We start from the raw sequence: 22,698 nt of genomic DNA, 5'->3' as shown, positions 1-22,698 counted from the left end.
CTGAAGAGGAGCCAGCAAAATAGGCAACGGTCGATTCTTAAGTGTGAAGCAGTGGCACTAAGCCTGGCATGAAACACACGCACAGGACTTGAATATCGCGCGTTAAGCGAACACAATCTTTCGCACGTTTTACTGCTGTTAACAGTGCAACAGCCCACGGTAGTGAGTGAAGTGTCGGGTACGCGTCAATTGAGAATTTTTGTGACGTTTTTTTTTGTTTTGTTAAACAATCAAAAGTTTTAATATGCTTAAGTGACACAAAAAAAAAACAGGAAAATTTACTCATTAAGGGACAAGTGTTGTTTTAACTCCAAAGTGATATTATTCCTGTACATGTGTAGTGCCGTTTAAAAATTTATGTTGTTTGAGAGGTTTTAGAGGGTAGTAAAAGCAAAGTATAAATTATTCAAATTAAAAGAACATAATTTTCATCAGTACACGCTGTATAAGAGTTACACAAAGCAGAAAGGTAATTATTTTTGTTTGCAATAGAAAGCATAAACACTTGATGCCGTGTTGGAACCCAGTTAAATTAATTGTTGTCAGTTTCACTAGCTTCATTTTAATCCGCCTTGTTTTACCTCCTTCTTACTTGCTTGCAATAGAATTAATTTCTATTTACCGCTTGCGCTCATTCACAGTGCTACCGACACAGAACCGGAACCACGACGACGATCAATTCGACAAACGATCAACAATCAACAACATTCACCGAAGGTGCACGCGTAAACGGAGGCGGCACGGATAAATCGTGATTAATTTTGCTGTCGGCATCACCCAGCCCTGTTAGGCATCTGTTAGGCAAAACCATACGACGAAAGTGATACCGTCGCCCCTGTCGCCATGGAGGCTCAGTTTGCCTGCGCTGATCTGTCGGCGATAACGGATGAGGATCTGTTGCGTAAAATGGTATGTATACGCTCTGTTTGCATATGTTTGTTTGTTTAGTTTTCGAGTTGAATTTGCGGAATTACTATTCAAAATTCTGTTAAGTTTTCCTCCGTTTAGTATTTGATTTTAGAATATATCGTAGAATCTTTGGAAAAGAATCGTTCATATGAATCTTCAGTTGTGATTCGTTCGAATCATGAGTCGATTTTCATAAGAATCATCATCAGATGTTCTTGAACTTCTGAAGAAAATGAATGTCTCAAAATTTATTAATGATTCATTCGAATCATGAGTCAACTCGCAAAAAATTCGTTAATTCGCTATCGATTCATGAATTTGTCTATTAATTCATATGTCTGTAATAATTAATTAATCTCCAATCTTCATTAAATTTTCATTCGTAACTCGCATCAACTCTCAAATGATTCATTACTATTCCTCTGAAAATCATAAAGTTATTCTAGTCACAAAGATATTGCTATGATAACATACATAGCAAGTTAGATTGTAACTAGTATTGTGCTTAATGGATCTTTTGAGATGAAACGTTCATAAGAACCTTCATTTAGGATTGATTTGAATCAAGAGTCCACTCCTTTAATTTCTTTTTAGATCGGAAGAGAGATTCGTCTTCGAAGAATATGATTTTCTGAAGATTCTTGAATGTCTCAAGATTCGTTAATCTCTGAAGCTTAGTAATTCTGTAATGATTGATTAATCTCCAAAGTTTGATGATTCTACGCCACATTATTTGATTTTTACACTGTTTTATAGAGTAGCAGTAGTCGAGACGAAGATGTTCAAGATTTAAGGGCACAATTACGAATCTTCATGAAGGGTAAATTAATCAGTTTAATGATTCACTAAGATTCATGACGCTGAATTGGATTTACCTTACTGTAGCTGTAGTTGTATAAAAACTAGTAAATGTATAATGTTATAAGAATTTTTATATACACTTGTTGCAAATTCTATCACATCTGCAACCTTCGGTAGTGGCAAAACAGCGAGGAAACAAAAAAATCTAGTGCGAATGTCATTCAGTTGCTGTTTTTTTGCTTCCCTCGAGTCATTCTATTCAATAGCAATATCGTGAGGCAAAATTAAAAAACAACGCCCAAATAAGGCAGACGCGAGGTCGAGCCGTAGAAATTATGCTGAAGTAAAGTTGTGTCTGAGTCGGACGGCGCTTGTTCGCTTGCCTTTTTTTCTCTCTTCCCCGTTTCGTAGCAGACGTGGCTCAATCGCCATACTTCCTTCCGATCGAGATGCGTCATGGCTCACATCAATGAGATGCGGTTTAGTGCTCGGTTTTCGCTGTCGGCTTATGTATGCCAGACACTGCTGCCTCGCACGTTTCCTTGCACGCATCCCACCATGTTTGCAACATGATTTACATGATGCAAGAGCCCAGTATGGCACGGAACTGTAACTGTTAGATTGTGCATGGTTATTGTGCCTTACACTTGTCCGGTTATGATAATGCAAATTTCTCTCGAATGTTATTATAATTATAACGTTGGAATTTATATAATTGCAAAAACAAAAGAATTGTGGCAGAAGTAGAAACTCTTTATCAAGATACGGGAGGTCCATAAAGTAGTTATTAACAAATGTATCGCAAAAAATGCCCTAAATGTCACACATAGCATATGTCTCCTTCCTTAAATTGGTCGCAATTTGCTGCTGGTGCCCCACAAGCATTTACTCTGCCTTCTAGACTCGACAAATAAGACCCCATTGCAAGAAGACGACCGTGAGCCCCGAAGGAAGCTCGGAAGTAGCATTTCCTTTTACGGAAACAGAGTTAACCTTCCAGTCAATTAATGCAACGTACAAAAGGATGTGTACACGATTGGATGATGGTGATGGGAAAGGGGCGAAACGGGAGGATTCGAGAAGCGGGGTACAAACTGAAGGTTAACTTTGCGTATTCAGGGCAATGTGCGCAGGGTGCAAGAAAAAATAAAAGAAACAAAAACGCGAATACTTTTCATTGCAGATTCATCGATCGTCGTGGATGCTGCGATGCGATAACAACTGAATGGTACTTGCGAGTTTGACATTGAGCATCAGTACTGCAAACGGCGGTTTACTTTCTTAAGTACATTTTGCACCACTGACGTGTAGAATTATAAATATAGTAAACATTTTATCGTAAATATATTTCCGTATTGGTCCTGTTACGAAACGCAGGCACTATTATAATTATTAAACACAGAAAAAGTGACAGATATTTTAAATTTTGTTTTTAAAATCGTGGATGCGGTCGTATTATGCAGTCTGTAACAAAGTTATAAGATCTTTTTTGACAAATAGTTTTAGATAATTGCGTGCATAAAAGTTTAATTGTCAATCTCTCATAAACAATAATGATATGCAATACTTTTAATAGGGGTTTAATAATCCGTAAGAAAAATAAAAATAAAACAAGTGGTCTTACCATTATGTTACGGACTGTATAAAATTTTTGTACATATATTGAATATATTATTATTTAATATAATAAATTTTAAGCTCGATTCAAATTGCCTGCTTTGCATAAAACAGCTAGTAATTAAAAGTTGGCAATAAATCATGATTACACGTTTTTAGTTCTGAATTTAGATGATTTGGAACGATTTTATTACCCACCCACTCAAGTGGTATAGATGAGGTGCCGACTGTTTCTGGCCCCTGTTTGGAAGTTTATCATTCTATTCTGTTGTGTCTTTAAACAAAAATATATGGTTTTCCGCAACAGTTTAAAGTTGTTTTGAACCGAAAAAGAAATATCTACAAACAAAACGATAATCAATTCAAAGCAGGTTCATCGCTTGTTCAAGTGTTGATGTCTTTTGTTCAGTTGAATTATTAGGTTATTTACAAAAGCAGTGATTTCTATCAGGTTTGAAGATGAAACATCGTTTGATATACATCAGATGATATATTGTTTACGACCCATCGGTTTTTTTTCTATGGCAAGCAGTTGGGCTGGATAATTGATGTCATTGTAAAGTGTCGTTCGTACACGTTCTTGGACGCCCACTGCCCGGTTAGATACACTCACCTGCACGGCCAATAACAATGCCGACAGACGAGTGACTTCATTGCTGGGGGTACAGCAAGGTAGTTCCGGGCCGGATTGCAACCACGAAAAACGGCAGCTGGCTGGACAATGTCTGCTGCCAGTAACGTTTGCCTTACCGCGGGTGTTCGGTTTATTTTCAAGCGTATGGCGTCATACGCAACGTTCTCGTTTGCGGCTAATGCTGTGGCTGCGATGGGTGTGGAGAGGGAAAACACATCTGCATTGGGAAGGCCGTCACAGACGGCACAATTCCACGTCAGTGTACAAGTTGGCCCACGCTGTTTTTAAGTCACTACCCCTAAAAACTAAAAGCATTAACACGCGTGAAAATCGTAAGCGTTTTGGGGTCTTGTTTAGCATTGTTTCGAGGATTTGTGGTGTTCGTTGCTGTTAGGATTCTTACGGATTCTTTCGGTTTGTTGTTTTGTATGCGTTGCCTCTGCTGCGACCCATCTGCACATCTGGGGGAGAGGTTCTTGAAAACCTAACAGAATCACTTTAAAATGCGAATGACACGCTTGTATCATATTTCAAGCGTTGGTGGATTGTCTGAAATTAGTTGGAAGTATAGAGTGTCTCAAGCAGTATTTCTTATACTGGTATCCATAAAAATTCCAGTTTTCCTTCCCTATTTTACTCTACATTCTCATCCGAATATTGAAAATATTAGTCATTCGTTCATCCCTCTCGCTCTATGCTTTCTATCCATGATTAACTACATGCACGTAGATTTTCCGCCGCACATTAATCAGGCTGGATGAATCATGCTGCAACCACGCAGGATTATTGTAAAATGGCTCAGCATCGCGTTTGGTGCCCTCGTATCGTATATGTGACGTCTTTTTACGACCAGTATCACTGTCACCGGCGAAACCCCTGAAAACAAAATCAAACGTACCTACTACGTAGGATAAGGAACTATAAATGAGTTACAAACACATACAAACACAGGAAAGATTAAACCACGTAAACTCCCGGTTGTTGGTGCGCTGTGGCGGCGTATTCAGAAATTCCAGCGTGCCCTTGTGCAAGATCAAGGCAATGTTGCACATGAGTGGAATCGGAGCGCATCGTACGAGCAGGCGCTCTTGGGGAAAAAGACCATGGGCAACGCAGCGGATCATGCGATAAAACGGAACCAGAAAGCATAAGTAAGAAATTCATTCTTCTCCTCCGCGACCGGTCCGGATTATGCTCTGCCTATGATTTCTTCTTTTTTCTTCTTCGGAAAATGGGAGAATGGAAGAATGGATATGAATTTTGGAGAAGGTTCCATAAAGGTTGGATACGGTACCTAAACCTGCCATAATTCTAAGAGTCTCATGAGTGTTGGATGAAGTTCCATAAAGTTTGGATAAATTACCTAAACTTCCCTTAATTCTTATTGTCTCATGAACTTTGGATAACGTACCTAAACTTTCCTTTCTGGCTCAGGAGCGCAGGAAAGCTTACGGGGTACTGAGTAAGTCGTTGATCATATCCAGCGAAATTAATTCTTATTGCAAAAACGCCGAAGACTTATGTTTCTGGGTGGGATTTCCTGGGTGGGAAGAGATTGTTACTATTTTTTTTTGTTACAATATCCACATGGTACTCCTTCCGTCGTTCGTTCGTCGGGAGAAAGCATCCGGAGTTAAGACGATGGGTGAATGGTGAAGCAGGCAAAGTGTGGGGATGGGGGTAGTGAGCGGAATCTAGTCCAAAAATGACAAGACAAACCAATCAAACCATTTGATTGCATTTATGGTCAGATGATCAGTGAGCGGTTTGTGTGGGAGCGATGACGGTGTCTGTCAGACTTGGCGAGTGGAGGCGTTTGCTGGAGATAATTTGTTGTTCAATTTCTCTCACCCATTGCCCCCTCTTCGCCAACAGTGTGAACCCCTTTTATTAATTACGCGTCAACGTTCAACACCCCTGGTTCGTTTGAATGCCGCCAAAGCACGGCTACGGAACACTCAGACAACTCAGTGTGGCCAACCCGTAAAGCCGGGTGGTCGCCTTTACCCATTATTCGTGAAGGAACTCATCCAACCCCGCCGCGGCACAAGATCGTTCTACGGAGCTCACTGCTCTGGAAATGCGTGCACAGAATCTGAGCTCCGCGTACCCCAAGCCGGTAACTCTGGTTGCAACCAACAAAAAATAAGTGAAGTAGTATGGGGTTATTTGTTGTTGTTGTTACCAGTGCCACAACTACCAAGCAACAAGGGAGGTCGGACACGGGCACTGGGAACAGCCGAGCCAGAGAAACCACACGTCAACCCCACACACGAACTAGGATTCAACACCCACACGGCCGTGGCGTCCTCTCGCGATCGTTGCCGCTCATTGCGAACTACCTCTGCTGCCGTCTAGCATCCGGCCACACGGCCTTTCGCTGTGTGCGTGCGCATGTGGGCAAACAGAGCAAACACAGCCAGCCACCCATGCTCATCAACCGTGGCTCGAAATGGGCAAAAGGCATCGCGTCTCGGTGCAAGAACTTTAGTTCGCCCGAAGACGCAACGAAAGCTTAACGGTGATCGATCCGTACCTCTGTCGGTGTTGTTACCGGTTTTCTGGCATATGTTCCATGCAAAACCGAGTTAGTTAGTTACATCGCGATTAGCATATTGAAGTGAAACCAAGCGTTGGTCGAAACATCGGTGATCAATTGTCAACGGACAGTGGACGACGGGTTAGGGTAGAGAAAGAAATAAAAGTTCACGTTCCATGTGGAGGAGCAAGTGTTGGAGGAGTTTCTAATGTGCTGAAACTGCAAGAATTTCTCTACCAAACAGGGGGAATCAGTGCGATCGTGTGGTGAAGTATATGCAGCAGAAGTAATACTTTAATACGACAAAAACATAAACAAACCCATCCATCTGTTTCCGATCAGCAAATCTCAGCATTCAATCAAAACCCCCCGGTACGATCCACGATCCACAAACATTCCATCAGTGCGTTACAAACACAAAAAAAGAAAACTATTACAGACAGCAAAACAACAAAATAACACAAAAAAACGATCTTTATAAATATCGAGCAGTAGCGCATAGCACAGAAAAACCATCAATGAAAGCACCGGTTTTATACGCAAACGCCCAAACGAAGATCGTACCAAAAGTGAAGTGAGTGCTGCTTGCTGGTGAGTTCTCGAAAAGCGAGCGAGCATTTCGAAGCCCCTGGAGGGTAAGTGTCAAAACCATTGGCTTTTCTTCGCGGTGCGGTGGTGCAAAGGTGGATTCGGCGACCGGTTTTCGTTCTTGCGCTTGGCGCTTTCGACCATGTATAAGCACGTTTGTTGAACTTCCCGATGCGAGTTGAAAAGTACATTTTTACATGCCATTTTTCTATTCTCGATTCAGTGCAAGCGTAAAACGTTATCCTTAGCCCAGCACAGAATGAGAGTGTAACAATGTTGTTTCGTGTCGTTTGAACTTGGTTGAGAGATGTGAAAAGCTATTTCATGCGTTCCATTTCAATGACTGCATTATTCGGTGCAGAATTATCAAGATCGGAACATAGCCTTTTTGGTGTTGTGCTGGTGTTGCTTATTCGCGGTTCTTTGCGGTTCTTCGCGGTGAACTTTATCAAAAATCTCTCGCAATAAAACATAGCAGTCATTTAGAATAGCATATTAACTTTTCCCGGAGAGCGTCAATCAAAGTAAAGCAAAAAAACCCTAAAATAAACCCTTAAATACACTGCTAAGCGGCATAACATAATTATACAGCTTACTGCAAAGTGTTCATTGTTTGCAAAAAACTGGATGCCTTATGGGAACGTATAAAATGGTATAAATGTGCTGCTTCTCAAACAAAAACAAAAAACATCAATGGCAGAGTTTGCTGTGTGTGAAGATAATCAAATTAAACCAACTGTTCTGTAGAGCAATTTGTTGAGAATACCCCAAACCCGGCAGAAACACCTGAGTGGCCTTTAAGAGGGAATTTAAAGCAGTCGAATTCCAGGCTACACAAATTGCTATATTTTCGCTACGTTTTATTACCTAAGCTGCCATATCTTGGTGGGTTGTTGAGTGTAAGAGGATAAGTAACGAGAAGGGTATTCGCTTCAGCAATTCGGAATGCATCCGGATGTCTAACGGAACGGTAGCCGCGGATGCGCGATCAAGATCAGTATGTATTGGTACATTATTCCGGCACAAAGAACTTCTTATTTTCATCCTGCAAAAACCCGGCGAAGCAGTAATCCATGCGCGAGTGATAAGCTACCAGATGTTTGAAACATCTTCGGTAGAATTTCCCTCGCCGGCAAAGGCAAACACCATCGTCATGTAGCATTATTTAACAATTATGTTGATTCAGCCCATCCCGCACTCCCGTCTGTTGGACAGCGAGTCGGAAAACGGTGGAGATGTGCAGAGAGCGCGGAAGATGTCTGAAGGGTGGATGGGGTGCTGGCTGAGGCACCTTCAGCCAGACGGAACTGGTGCGATTACTCCATCGTGGTATCTTACAGATACGATACCGACGGTGGTATCTTACAGATACCGTAACAGGAGCGGGAGATGCCGTAAACACAAAACCCTGAGTCAGAACGTTACGGTACGCTCCAGTAAGCGTCGGTGCGATGGTCGGCAACAGATTGGTCAGCGGGCCCCGGGCAGCGGTACTAAGATCTGGCGCCCACGGTAATACCCAAGACTGGCAGCTCATTTCGCCGACATTGGTTGCGGTGGTCTATCATCTGGAAAGTAAAACCGCTTGTTTCTGGTTCCGTAAGGGAAAGTTTGACGGGCTCGAATCAAAACACACTAACTATGTTCGGTGATTAAAACAAACTGTTTTCTTCTACCAGCACAAATAGCTCAGAAGTTGCAAATACAAGATGTAATCAGCTAGTCTAGAGTCCATTTTGTCTGGATGTCTGAAGAGGCATTTATTTACAACAACAAGATGTTGTTCCCAATGTTGTTTATCTTGGCCGTAATGTAATCTACTACTAAGCCATTATTATGTGGTGCATCGAAGAGCATCGAAACTTCTGACACTAATTTTAATAACTGGTATGTTTCTATGTTTACTTGCGCCCAACTGAATGTAGGCTACCTTGAAATTCTTGGACCAATTGTTAACCAATAGGCAGAATTAAACCATATTAGCACATTTTTTTACTGCATGATCATCCGTCAAGAGTGGGTATTCGACATGATGGTAGCGGTACCGGTCCTCACACAAACGGACGGAAATTAGCTCCGGACCAATCCCCCGTAGCAAGGACTGACTATCCAGTTACGGGTAAATAAAGTCACAGTGCCGATAAAGAAGGAATCAAGAGTGCGATCACCTAGTAGTATATCACACCTGCATAGGTCGGCAGGACTCCTAGACGTGCTACCATAATTTTAGTTTTTGCTTCGTTAATCTCCAGCTCGACTTTCTAACACCTGCTAGATCCTCCGATCTCTGCATCTGTTACTTATGCTACACATACATCAATGACTTCCAATGCCTATGTCATCAGGGTATGCCAGGATCTGGATCCATTTGTAACAGATGGTCCTAGTGGTTTAGACTCATGACTCATCGTCCTGTAGTCAGTTTTTTTTATTCATTTTGAACGACCTGTCCTATTGCTCTTCTGCACCCAACTAACAATGGTTAATATTGTGGTTATTGGTTACTTTAGACTATTTTTGAACAATATAATTGTCACTGTTCCACTGTCCAACACCGATGGTGAATGAAGCAACCGAATCGGGATATAACCGACCAGCACCAACCGGTGCCATTTGGTATTTTAAAGTTATTCTCTGTATAATTTATAGTGTGTGCCATATAAGGGTAATGTGAAGTCTCAGGACCCCCATTTTCGGAGTGTACCATTTTTGGTGCTGGCGAAGGCGAATGAATTGACCGTGTGGATCGGTGTAGTATATGTTTCTTTTTTTTCTGCTGTTCGCTGTTTGTTGTAAACGCGCTACACCTACGAAAAAAACCCAACCTGATTTTAAGCAAAAAGGTTGTTGTGACCGGGTTTCGTAGACTGTGGATGATATCATTGTTCAGTTGGTGATCACGTTTCAAGCATTTACCAGTGTTGAACGGAAGTACAGCGAGTTGTTTTGCCTGGTAATTTTGGGTAACACGAGTTTTTTTGTGCGACAATTTCCAATGTCTATTTTAATGCTCGGTTCGTGATCTATTTTGATCAGCTGTTAATTCGAATAGGCATGGCTAATAAAATCATTACGCTAGTAGTTACGTGGCAGTAGGTTTCAAATTTCGTGGTAAGAATAATTACAAATCACCACAGTAAATCGTGAACCCACTGGAACAATTTCAAACGGTCACCAGCACGGAAAGATGCCTACTGAAAAACAACCGGCAGTTGCTTGTAATTAATAGAATTGAGCGTAATGATTTCAATCAACTATGGTACAAATTACCGTACCGATTCTCTAACCAACACCCCACTGCTGTGGGCAAGCTTCTATTTCGAAAGCAAAACGACACACCCTATAAGGCGTTCGAAAACCTTTGCCTTGCTGTCCACCATCCACCGTTGCCCCCAGCAGCGACATCCTGCTGTGACGATGCTCTGGAAATGCAGCAAATGAGGTAATAAATTCCGGGCCCCAATTTGGTGTTAAGAGAAACCCCTTTAGCACGGGGTGATATGCGGTACCGGGCTCATCGCGACGTTGATTTCGATGAGCGGAATATCCTTTTCGGTCTCGTTGTCGATTTGGGAGCCTTTTGGAGCAAATCCGTCTACTGCGCGTATGGGCGTAATGATGGTACCACACAATTTCCACACAGTCTTGGCGTTCGTGCGCTACGAGCACGAGCGCTAATGGAGTTGCAACTCGAAATTGTCATCACTTGTGGGTTGGCATTGAACGAAATGCAACAGTAGGGGGTTTTGTACTTATTTGGACTGCCGGCGGTAACGAGCGATAAATTCTTGACTCTCCCCATAGCTGACTGAACCACACCCATCTGTCTCTATTTCGTCGCATAAAAGTCTGTTTATGATACAATTGCATGACATAGTGAGTGAAAATAAAATGTATATTAAATTCTTTACACTAATAAACAGAGTAATACTTTGATTCATTTATGGGTTATTACCTTCGCATTGGTTTAACAACTCATTCTCTTCTTTAACGGCACAACAACCTCAAGAGGTCTAGGGCCTGCCATTTGTGGCTTGCTGTGACTTTATTTACCCGTAGCTGGAATGCCAGTCCTGCGTACGGGGGATTGGTTCGGATGGGATTTTGGTCCGGTCCGTTCGAGTGACGATCGGCGCCGCTACCGTCATGCCACCGGCCCGGCCAGAACAACTCATCAGTAACTTGGGTTTTCCTATTCCTTTTTATTTCTTTGTGACTCCAGTGGCAACAGGCGGAGGACTTTTCGCGCAAGAAAGAAATCCGGGCGTATATGTACAAGTTGCGCGAGCAACGGCTGAAAGATTTCTACGCCAGCAACGACAGCAGTCCACCATACTTCCTGATGGATAATGCGAGTGCAACATTCGGACTGAAGAAGAGTACCGTCTCGGGCAGCCATGGAGATTCTCTCGTCGACCAGAGCTTCGAGAGTTTCAAAACGAAGGAAATCCGTGACTCGGAAAGCCCAACCAGGTGAGCAATGTGTGCATTCTTAACTGACTCTGTGCAAGATGTCTGGAGGTGTTCGGACAATATTGTTTTTGGGTGTTGAAATCGGTTCACATCAGAGTTATGAACTTCAACCTTCAACATATTAAAACGATCGCTGTCTGATTACAGATTCGGCAACATGGCAATACCGTCGGATAACAGCGGATGGCAGATTAGAACATCCGAAGAAGTAAGCGAAGATGGCAAGACGCATACGGTGCGCACGTCCGCCACAACCGAAGGAGTAAAGGAGATTGACGGTGGTCGCACTGCGTTCGCTGGCAAGAACCTGGAATCACACAGCGAGCATTACGATGGTGATGATTCCAACTTCGTACACAGCAAGGGTGACCGGTCCACCACCGTTCTGGTGGAGGATAGCATTACTGAGGATGAGCATGGGCGCAACGTAACCGGATCAACCCATTCGACAACAACTTCCGTGAGCTCAACGCGCGTCGTCTATCAGCAGCAGAACGGTGACGGCGAGCGACCGAAACAACAGTTCACTGATGCTACTGACCAAGCCACCGCATCCATGCTGGAGTTTGGCGATGATCACTTCAGTTCCTCGCAGCAGCGTACCGTGACGAGTTCATCCACATCTAGCGTGCTACGCAACAGCGCCACTACCAAGAACAGTGAGCTGAACCAACAAGAGGCACAAGCTGGACCGAAGGAGCTGTCCAAGGATCCGGAGCGAGTGCGTGAAGCGTTCCGCCTGGCACAGGGCACCGGCAAGATTATCGAGCGCGAGGAAACGATGGTGAACGCGTCGACGAAAATGATTACTGAAACGAAGCGGTTGGACGATGGGACGACGGTGACGACAAGAGCGTACGAAAAAATCGCTCACGAGCCGTCGTCTACGGGCGAGCACCTGGAGCAGCGAAATCACTCGTCCACTACGCTGCAAACGGAAACCGTGGGACGATCGGGCGGCCCGACCGATACCGCGAACGCTGCGAGCGAATTCATTCGGCAGGAGAAGGCAAACCAGTCATCAACGTCAACGGCAAAGACCAGCTCGCAGCGAATTATGGTGGAGGTCGATGCAGCTCACGATTCCTTCGCACGCTCGTTGCGTTCCGTTTCACCGACCGGAAGCATACGCTCGGTGCGTTCGAACGTAACCCTGCTCGGCCGTTCGAGCACCAGCCCGGAGAAAGCCCAACCGGACACCAAACCCGACTATATGCGCTCCACGTTCACATCGGAGCGCAAGGTGTCCGGATTTCAGGAGCAGCATACCGGGCCCACACAACGTTCGCCCAGCCCCCGCAAGGTTTCGGAAACCTCGCTGCCCGCTGGTGCGCGCAGCACTTCCCCGGCCAAGCATTCGTCTGCGAGCATCACCGTGCGGGAGTACGAAACAACCACCGACTGTCAGACACGCGTTACGGAATCAGATCGGTCGAGCTGCACGGAAGTGGATGGTGTTAAAGCGCGTGGCAGCACGAAACCACCGCTGGTGCGCAGTGAAACATACGAGGAAAGATGCCGCAAGATACTCGGTATGCCGAACCGACCGGTGGATGATGATACTAAGGGTGAATCGAAGAGCATCTTCAGCACGTACGATAACACGGTTACGGTGCAGCAGTCACGTTCCGAGCTGCGCGAACAGCGCAAAAAAATCGAACAGGAAATCAAATCGATGGAGAGTACAACCACGAATTCGCATGCACGTCAAACGGCGGATGAGCAGGATAGCGTCAATGAGAAGGAAGTCAGCGTCAGCAGCAGTCGCAAGTCATCGACGGCGGCTAAGGATACCTCACCAACACGCAAGCACTCCGCTCATCACACTTCTCCGACACGTAAACTTTCTTCCACGCCGAAAGAAAGCTCACCCACGCGGAAGGGTTTGGCAGAAGACACTTCCGCGTCCAAGGGTGCACCAGTGAAAGACTATCCGCGGAGTGGTAAAACACCTTCGCCAACGCGAAAGCAATCGACGCCGGTGGATGATGCGTTCGTACGAAAATCTCCGACCAAGGATGCTTCTCCTGCGCGCAAATCACAGGCGAAGGATGCTTCTCCTACACGAAAACCTCAAACGCAGGATGCATCACCCACAAGACACCGGCCGAATTCTGGGGACGTTTTGCCCACGCGCAAACCGTCGTCGCAAACGGAAGCGTCTCCGCAGCGCACGTCACCGTCAAAAGATACTTCACCATCGCGAAAACCGGAACGAGTTGAATCGCCGGTAAAACTAACCTCAGAAACAACGACCAAAAGCAAAGCCACTATACTGGTGGAGCAGAAGAAGGAGGGTCGTAATATATCAGTGGCAGAAATTACCATCCTGCCCGTGATGGAGGTGTCGGAGAGTGTGCGCACTAGGACAACAACGGCGCGTACCCACGAAAAGATACTAACCAAGCAATCGTCGGACTCCAAGTTCGAACGGCGCCCGGCCGGAACCTCCAACAGCCGTGTGATTACCAACAAAAGCTCGTCTGACTTTGATGTAAAACGTCGCGCAGCGGAGATGGCTACACAGAGCAAGACCCGTTTATCGGCGACCAGCCCTGACAAGCGGCGCCCGACAGCGGGCACGGACAAAACAATGCCAGTGAAGCAGAACCACATCACCGTGGCAAAAATCAAGATCGAATCAATGCGCAAACCGTCCGAGACAAAGGCAAAGCCCGGGCACGGTACAACCGAGGAGGTCAGCACTGTTAAAAGCAGTGTCAAACGTATCAGCGAGCAGATGAAGCGACCAGTAGAGCCGGAAACAGATCCCGAATCGAGCAAGGATACCGGCATCTCCGATAACAGTGAGGTGGAGGAAACGGTCGAGAGTGTGATTGAGATGAGCGTTACAGGTACATCGTGCTGCCGGCATACGGATCGCAAAGACTCGGCCCCGGTATACCGAACGACGGGCGTTGCCCGGACGGCCAAAAACTACACACGCTCGTCGAGCGACAACCATCTCCGGGCGACGAACGCGTCTACCAGTCGTCAGACGTCGTCCAACACCCACATGGCGACTGCCAAATCCACCTCCTCCAATGGGCGAAAGGTCGAACGACCGGTGAAACATGTTGCTACGAAAACGATTAACCTTTCCACGAAGGCGGTCAGCGGTGTTGGGGCGCTCAACACCACCTGCTCGAGTACGCTCGGTTCTGACCATCTGGACAACGTGGTAATAGACATACAGCTAGCAAAATCATCCCGCGAACCGACACCGAACAAGTTGATACCGATACCGGTGTCGCCAGACACGGAAGATACTGGCAAACCGCGCTATCCGGACGCAGTACAGGAGCCGGACGATGAATCATCCGGTGGTCGTCAAAACCGTACCCAGCGGGTCAGCAACATTCCCATCTTCGAGGAGGCAACTAACGAGTACGTGGGCTGCGAAATCACCGAAGTGGATGAGACCACTTCGCAACAGGCTACACGCATTACCAACCTGGACCGGGTGACCGAGGACGATGAGTCGCTGCTGAGCGTAACAGAAAAGGTGAACAAGTTTGCTCAGGAAGCGCGCCGGCTGCATGAATCATCTACCAGCGAAACTGCTGATACCCGTCCACAGTCCGCTAGATTCTCGACGCGTCCCGAGTACGATGATATCGATGAGCATCTGAAGTCGGATGAATGTCTGCTGAGCGTGTCGGATAAGGTGACCAAGTTTATCTCGACCGCGGAGGAAGTGAAGAAGATACGCACATCCGGACCGTTTGTGCCGGTGAACGAAGATGTACCGGTGAAGGTAGCGGAAGGAGACGAATGTTTGCTGAGCGTTAATGAGAAGGTGAACCGATTCGCTAGCCGAATGCAACGTACGGTGGAAAGCCGAGATCAGGACTCGACCAGCAGTACGGTAGGTCGTACCGGAGGGCATTCGCAACCATCCTTCAGCAAAGATCGCGTTGAGCAGCAGGTGTCTAATGAGGAGGAGGATGATGAGGAGGAGGAGGTGAATGAGCATGGTGAGATAAAACAACGCACCGACAGCGTGTCGGAATCGGTAAGCAGTAAGTTTGTGCCCCAGAAGTCACCGGAGCTGGTTAAAAACGCCATGCGTTCCACTGCCCGTCACATCGTGGAAGACGCGGCGGCAGAAGATTTGGTGCAATCTAGCGGATCCAGCATTGCCAACCGTTATCGTACGACCACGATGAGTAAACAGTATGAGAAGCAGTCTTCGGCCCCATCGGCACCGTGCACCAGTCCGATCACGCTGCGCAGCACCGAAGCCGTGAAGAAGGCTAAGGAAATCTTCGAAAAAGGCCAAACGGTACAGGATGTTCGTCAGCGCGACATCCTGAACAGACCGTCGATTTGGGAAGAACGGCGAAACAAACAGCAGCAGACGGAGCAGAAAACGGCCGATTTGAAGCTCGCCGATATTGGAGTGACGGAGCGCAAAACAACGCAAACGACGGTTCGTGAAGAAGCGAGGGTTGTGGATGGGCTGTCACAGCGGAAGGATTCCATCACGAAAGTGGAGCGGGCGGCGGAACCGGATGCAACGAAACCGGTTCCTACCCATGGTCGGCGGGACAGTGGCGGTGCGGTGCGACCTCCGACCTACGTTCGCGATACAGTGTCGGCGAAGAAGGATATGTTTGAAAAACGTATTTCCTCGTCCAAAATTCAGGTAGAATACTTCACGCAAACTTCACAGGAAGGTACGGAAATATCAACCTCAACCTCATCCAGAAGGCAATCGCTGAAACAACAGGTAGAACCTGCGGGTCGACCAGTGCACATGGTGGATCAATCGAAACCATCCTACATGAACCACACCGTTGCCTCGCTGGAGCACATTAACGCGAACCAGCGACGAGAATCGCTGGACCACGGAGTGCCCACAGCACACAGCGAAGTAACAACTGCACGTAGTACGACCAGCAGTACCAAGTTTGGAGTCGAGCTGAAGCGCTTGGACACAAGCAACCGAGTAGCAGCAGCGGTCAGCTCCAAGCGCAAAACAAGTGCCGGAGATGCACAGCCGGCTATGTCCACTGTAGCCTCACCGGTTATTGAAGAGATCTTCGATTTGGAACTGCTCGAACGTATGCTAGAGTCGGTATCCGGTTACGAACAGCGGCGTCGCATTCGGGCACAAATTCGTGTGGTCAAGAAGCAGAAGGAACAACAGACCTCCGCAGTTGCCCAGCCAGGTAAACAGGCTAGTGTTGCGTCCTCGAAAACGATCACCTCCACGCATAGCTCTAGTGTGACCAATGCGCGCGAAGTTAGTGTCAGTAAGCGAAAGGACAGCAGTCCGACGCGTTCTTCCACGTTGCCGGGACGTAAACAATCATCCACGGTACCGACGGACGCCACCGATGATGGCATCAAGAGCCAGGAGGAGGGCTTTGATACGAACAAGATGATCGAGCGGAACAGCAAACAGCGGCAGCAGGAACAAGAAAGCGTCCGCAATGCTGCAACGAATGTTTCGCCTACAACGAAAACGACGACGGTGGTTACGGACCGGTTCGCTTCAAAGACCGGCGCAGTAGATCGTCACTCAACGACTAAAGACGACCAACCCATCTGGGCTACAAGTAATATATTAAAGAAAGCGTCCGAAAACACGCGCACCTTTAAGAGCAGCAGTATAACGAGCTCGTCCACCTCTACTGGTAGTTCCGCTGGTAGAAAGGTAGTTAGTTCGACGTCCAGCTACCAGCAGGTGAAATCGTCAACCGATCCGAAAACAACGACTGACTGCATCACCTCTAGCTATGGCGTTGGTCCGACAGACGAGAATGGCTTACCGTTGTTCGGGATACGAGCCTTGAAGAAGAAGGCCGCCCCGGTACCGGCCACTACGGAAGATGCCAAGATCAGCGGAACGATCGTCACCGAGACGCTATACGCAGAAAATGGTGGTCCGACTGTAGGCAAGCGCAGTACGACACATTACACGAACGAACCGGGCACATTTTCCGAGTTCGTGAAGAATAATGACCGAAGTTTGACCGGACATGAGGCAACACTAGGCGATGAGGGCTTCCCATCCAACAAGAAGTCCACCGGAAAAATGATGGCAATCCGAAAGACGGAGACAATCGATGCTGCTGGTACACACACCGAGGAGCTCGAGGTGATGGATGGCGTGGAGATGGCAGCCCGACGAGACGCCAAGGTCGTACGCAAGGGCTCGGTGAAAGAGTTGACCGAGCGTTTCATACACCGCGAGTCATCGGGATCGCTGACGCAGGAGTCGACACGGACGTACCCAAAGGCCGGTCTAATTCTGCGCTCATCCGCGCAAAGCCAGTCCAGCCGTGCGTCGACACCGGCCACGGACGGTTGTTCCATGCAGTCCGGTTCGGTGGACGAGTTTGAGCAAGAGCAGATGGAGACGGGCGTCACTACGCGTCAGGTACGCTCATTTTTGAACGACACCTCCAAGGTTGTCGATGTGCGCGATGTATTGCAGCGAATGAGCAACGCGGACAACGGTGAGTTGTGTGGTGTCGCCGCAGGTGAACCGGTCATCCGTTAACTGATCGCGTTTTGTGCTTTTTATTGTTGTTTGCTTTCTTCCTGGCGCTTTGCCTAAACAGTTACGGAGCAGGGTGATACCGCTGAAGATCAGGAGGCGAGAGCGCTGTTGAACAAATTTCTTGGGGCATCTGTTTTGATGAGTGGCGTGGAGTCGATGGTCTCCTCGACCGGCAGTATGCTGTCCGAAACAGCTTCACTGCCCACCGCCAGAGCCATCGCCACTAAAAAGGTGAGTTTGGTCCTACGTCAGCGAACTGATGCGGGTCCTAAACACCTCACGTAAGTACTTGCCGCTGCCATAAATAGCGTGAAAAACGCCATCCGTGCGTGTGATTACTTCTCGTTGAAATAACACGGAGATGACCATGACCCTTAAGATTAGGTTTAATACGTGTGTGCCGAATACTAAAACTACTGATCGTACCATGTCAATGCATTGCGCTTCTACGCGTTAGATTGGAAAAGTGGAGCTATTTTTAAGCGCAAGTGATATCTTCCGGTTTTTGGTAGTTATTCCCACGTTCACAGCCATAGAATACACACCACACAGTAATTAAACTGCATCAGTGAATCTGATGTTTCGTACACGTTTCCTTCAAAAACATCGGATGCAACCAGCACGAACCTATCGGCCTGCTTGACCCTTCAACGGTACCGTTTTGAGTTGTCTAGAAAATCGAAACACTGATTCTATTTTTAGCAACCACTTCTTGATGTACACTCAATGAAGAAAGCGGATGGTGGTCAACATACAACGTTTGTGCAGGCTGAAACACTTAGCTTAGAGCTTGTTCCTAATGTGCGATGCGTACTGGGGAAATGCTATTCTACACAATTATTTTCATTATAGATATTGTAGCACGCCGCGATCCATGAACACAATTGCACTGTACGCGTTATTTACTTTTTCCAATTAGAGTTCATACTTGAGCTATCCATCAGCAGCTAGTGTATCCCCGCTAGGTACGCAAATTTTCACACTTCTACATTTAGTGACAGCTGCCAACCATCGATCACTAGACCGCTTAATCTACGGCAACAGTCAACAGGGAGACCGTTTTTTATGTATGCGCCTCACGAACGGTTAGAACAAGCGCAATATTCTTAGTTTCTTTTTTTCACGAAAAAAAGGAAAGACTTTTTTGTCTTAATTATCATGCGTATGGTCTAAGTGCCTTCGCGCTTTTCGCTGAACTTGGAATTCTTCAAAATTGGTAAATTCATTTTTTCTTAATTAGATTGGGAAGCGAATCTTTTTCTCATGTCCAGAAGCAGATTGGTGTTGTTGTTTACCACAGCTTCCCTTGATGACAGATCGGTTAAAACGCGGGGATGCCACATGCATTGTCCGATCTGATCTATTTTCACGCGTCCCTGTTCCGCTTGAATTGTGTGCCTCGGGCACATTTACATCAGAAGCGTATGTGTCATGGACAGGTCAAGAACAAAGGTACAGTTATTTGTTACCGTAGACGCGCGGTCGAGCGGATGGGAAGAAGCTTGTTGGACGTTGGCGTACGCCTGGATGGATGTCATTGCGCAGCGAACCAACATCTTGGGAAGCGACCCCACGTGGACGTGTGTTGATGACCGGTTTTCCGGCGTAGAACAATATGCTCACACTCGTCTGATGCGTGGCCACTGATTGACCGGAAGACCCGGAAGTTGTGGGATATTTTGTTGTGCGAGTTGTACTGGGAAATCGATGTTTTCAAATATAGCATCACCATTAAACCGAATTACGTACGCTTCTGCGAAACGATTGGGGGAGTTGTGTTCTGCCGTGCTGTCGAGTTTGATGGATGTTTATTTTAATACTCTCCTACAAACGTTGGTCAGTGCAGCAGCGTAGAAACCCAGCAGATGTCAAATCAAACAATCCAATACGCAAAACCAAGTCTTTCGTACTGCAACGATTTTAATGCATTTGGTGCACAGGCGTACCAAAGTTATCGCCCTAGCTCAAACTCCAAAACTCTAAATGTAGGAGTCTCGCTATTGCCTTCACACAAAGCTGCTGCGAGTGTCGGAACATATTTCGGATAGGCTCGGCCCATGGCGACAACCACGCGTGAACCAAACAGAAGCGATCTGGTTCTGCACCGCCACCGTCACAGCGACCGTCACCCACGTGCTGTTGCTGCGAGGCAATGTAGTTGCCCGCCATATATGGTATTTTAAACCTCACGAGAATTTTCGCGTTTGCGCGCCCGCACCGGCGAGGTAAGCGTGCTGTCCAGCCGTTCAACTATCGAGTCGTCATTTGGTGCAAGCAGAAACAGAGTAAAATGGGAAGGGTTTTCGATAGAAGGTCGAAGCGTCATTGCAGATTGCTGGTCTTCTGTACTGTTTACGGAAATAGTTTGATGAGATCGTTTGGATATTGAGATATTATTTTACGTGTACCTTCTGATAGATTGTCAGTTACCGGTATCAGTATCAGTTGTCCAATACCTTGGAGAATTTCAATATTCAAAGCTCAGGTCAGCCACAGCCAAAAGAATTCCAGGTCAGCTTCCTTTATCCCCAATGTCCGGTGCGCTGTGACGCTTCTAGCAGTAAAGAATCGTTTCAAGCGCTCACCACGGATGATATGAAACATTTGCAGTTTTGCTATGCCATCATATAATATAAATTTGCGGTAAGATCGTTAGCCAAATAACATAGTGCCGATGAAACCCTATTTCCGCGTCTGACACCCACCCACCCACAATCAGCTTCATGGTATCCGGGAACGCATCACCTACGGTTGGATGAACGCGTAGGTTTGGGCAGGCGGGAGAAAATCTTGCTCGGGATGAGCAATGTGGAACGCAAAAGCAAACGGGAAGCGAACAGGTGCTGGTGGGCAAACGAGTTGATGGCCACCGTGCGCAAGCGCACCGAAAGACCACCGGACGCGTTTGAGCGTGGCGGAGCCGGCGCAGTAGCGCACTATAGGTCGGTACGTCCGAGTTGCACAGACAGACCGTCATAACGATTTTCCGAAACAGTCGTAGTTCAGCAACGTTCCGTCATTTATCGCCGATCGTCGTGTAACACACCTGTTACCGTGGTTTCGCGTATCCGAGCAAGCACCGGGCAGAGCACCGGGTCGTAACGGATACATAGCCGAGGGTGGTGTATACAAGTCGGGAAGTGAGCAAAACCGGGGAAAAGTGTACAGCAGAATTATCGCAGCAGTTTTGCCGTACAGTTCCTTGAAACAAAACAACTACAAGTGATACTGAAGAAGCAGAGCTAAGTTAATGGAGCGTAGCAACGGAATGTGTTAACTTGGTGCAGCTTTAACACAGTAATCTGCTACAGAGGAGTGATGTTATACTGCAGTCGGCGTCTCATTTCGGGTGCCTCTTCTGACGTATTTTTGACAACAACCGCAAAGCTCACCGGCGCAGTAGGTTAGTACGGCTTCGGAAGTCTGTTGTGATTTATAGCGCGAGGTTTATAGCTATTGATTTAGTACACTCTCCAATCAACAACCAAAAGTAATAGATGGTCCTAACGTTGTTCGGTTATATTTACCTTACTTGCACACTCCCCCCAAATCCTGCTCTTAGACCAAAGTGTACGCATATCAGAAATTTTTGGAACAAAAAGTTATATGAAGCTACAATCTACAATCAACCGCTCGTGCGCAAAATTAACCTGCCAGGAGCTTTAATAAATATAACACACCAGTGTGACAAGGTTCCGAGTCCGATCTGGTGCGAGAGGTACCAACAAGTAACTGGTGCAGGTGTTCACGGCCCTTGTCGCATTCGCATGTTCGATATACTTCGAACCATTCACCTAATCAACCCGTTTGCCGATGATCATGTCGGTCCGTGTGTGTGTTTGTTTGTGTCTGTTGTGTCACAATTCTGAGAGTGCATAGCGTCATCTGTCTTCCCTGGTTTGTCTGTTTTGCCAGCTTGTTTTTAAAGTAAAGTAAAGTATCCGTGCCATCCCGTGTCTCAGCAGGTCAGTGTATCTCCATCTGTGTTGTGCGGTACATGTGGTGCCGTAACTGCGTACCGTGTAGTGTTGGGCAATAGGATTCAGATCGGATTCTGGGATCTTAAACAAGAGTCCGAATTTGGATCCTTTCGAATACGGATTCCGACACAAGAGTACAGAATTGGATCCTTCAGATTACGGATCTGTCATGACGGGAACCCGGGATCTAGTGTTGAGCAATAGGGCCCGTATTGGATTCTAAGATTCATCGGATTGAATCAAATCTTTAATGTACGATCGTTTAGATCTCAATTTCTGACATCGGGATCCAAACCAAGAGTTCGAATTCGAATACTTCAGATTCCGTATGTATCACGACATGAATTCGAAACAAGAGTCATTTTGGATAAGGACTCGGATTCTTCCGGATTAAGATCTGTCATGGCGGGAATCAGGTAATGAACCCCAAAACAAGAATCCAGATTCGAAGGACAATTCATGCTGGAAATTCTGGATAGCAATACAGAGCAAGAATCCATATTGATTCCGGAACTGTCATGATCGGAATGGAATTATTTCCTAATAATTCGCATGCATCATGGATTTGTCGTTTGAATATGAATCAAATCAAAACACGGTCACATAAAACAAATGTTTCTTCATCTTTTATGGTGAATTTTAAGAA

At 46.4% G+C, this 22,698-nt stretch overlaps 1 protein-coding gene across 1 annotated transcript in view; it reads left to right on the top strand.

Moving 5' to 3' along the window:
• The first annotated feature begins 10,024 nt into the window (after positions 1–10,024).
• LOC128306673 (uncharacterized) overlaps positions 10,025–22,698 on the top strand; it is a 30,898-nt gene continuing 18,224 nt past the window's right edge. Inside the window, 4 exon segments of the mRNA XM_053044253.1 lie at positions 10,025–10,051; positions 11,311–11,570; positions 11,709–18,028; positions 18,134–18,303. Coding sequence (XP_052900213.1) covers positions 11,359–11,570; positions 11,709–18,028; positions 18,134–18,303 — 6,702 coding nt within the window. The 5' untranslated portion in view covers positions 10,025–10,051; positions 11,311–11,358.

The sequence above is a fragment of the Anopheles moucheti genome, chromosome X (genome assembly GCF_943734755.1).
Source record: "Anopheles moucheti chromosome X, idAnoMoucSN_F20_07, whole genome shotgun sequence".
NCBI lineage: Eukaryota > Metazoa > Arthropoda > Insecta > Diptera > Culicidae > Anopheles > Anopheles moucheti.
This window is presented reverse-complemented; position numbering and strand designations above follow the sequence as displayed.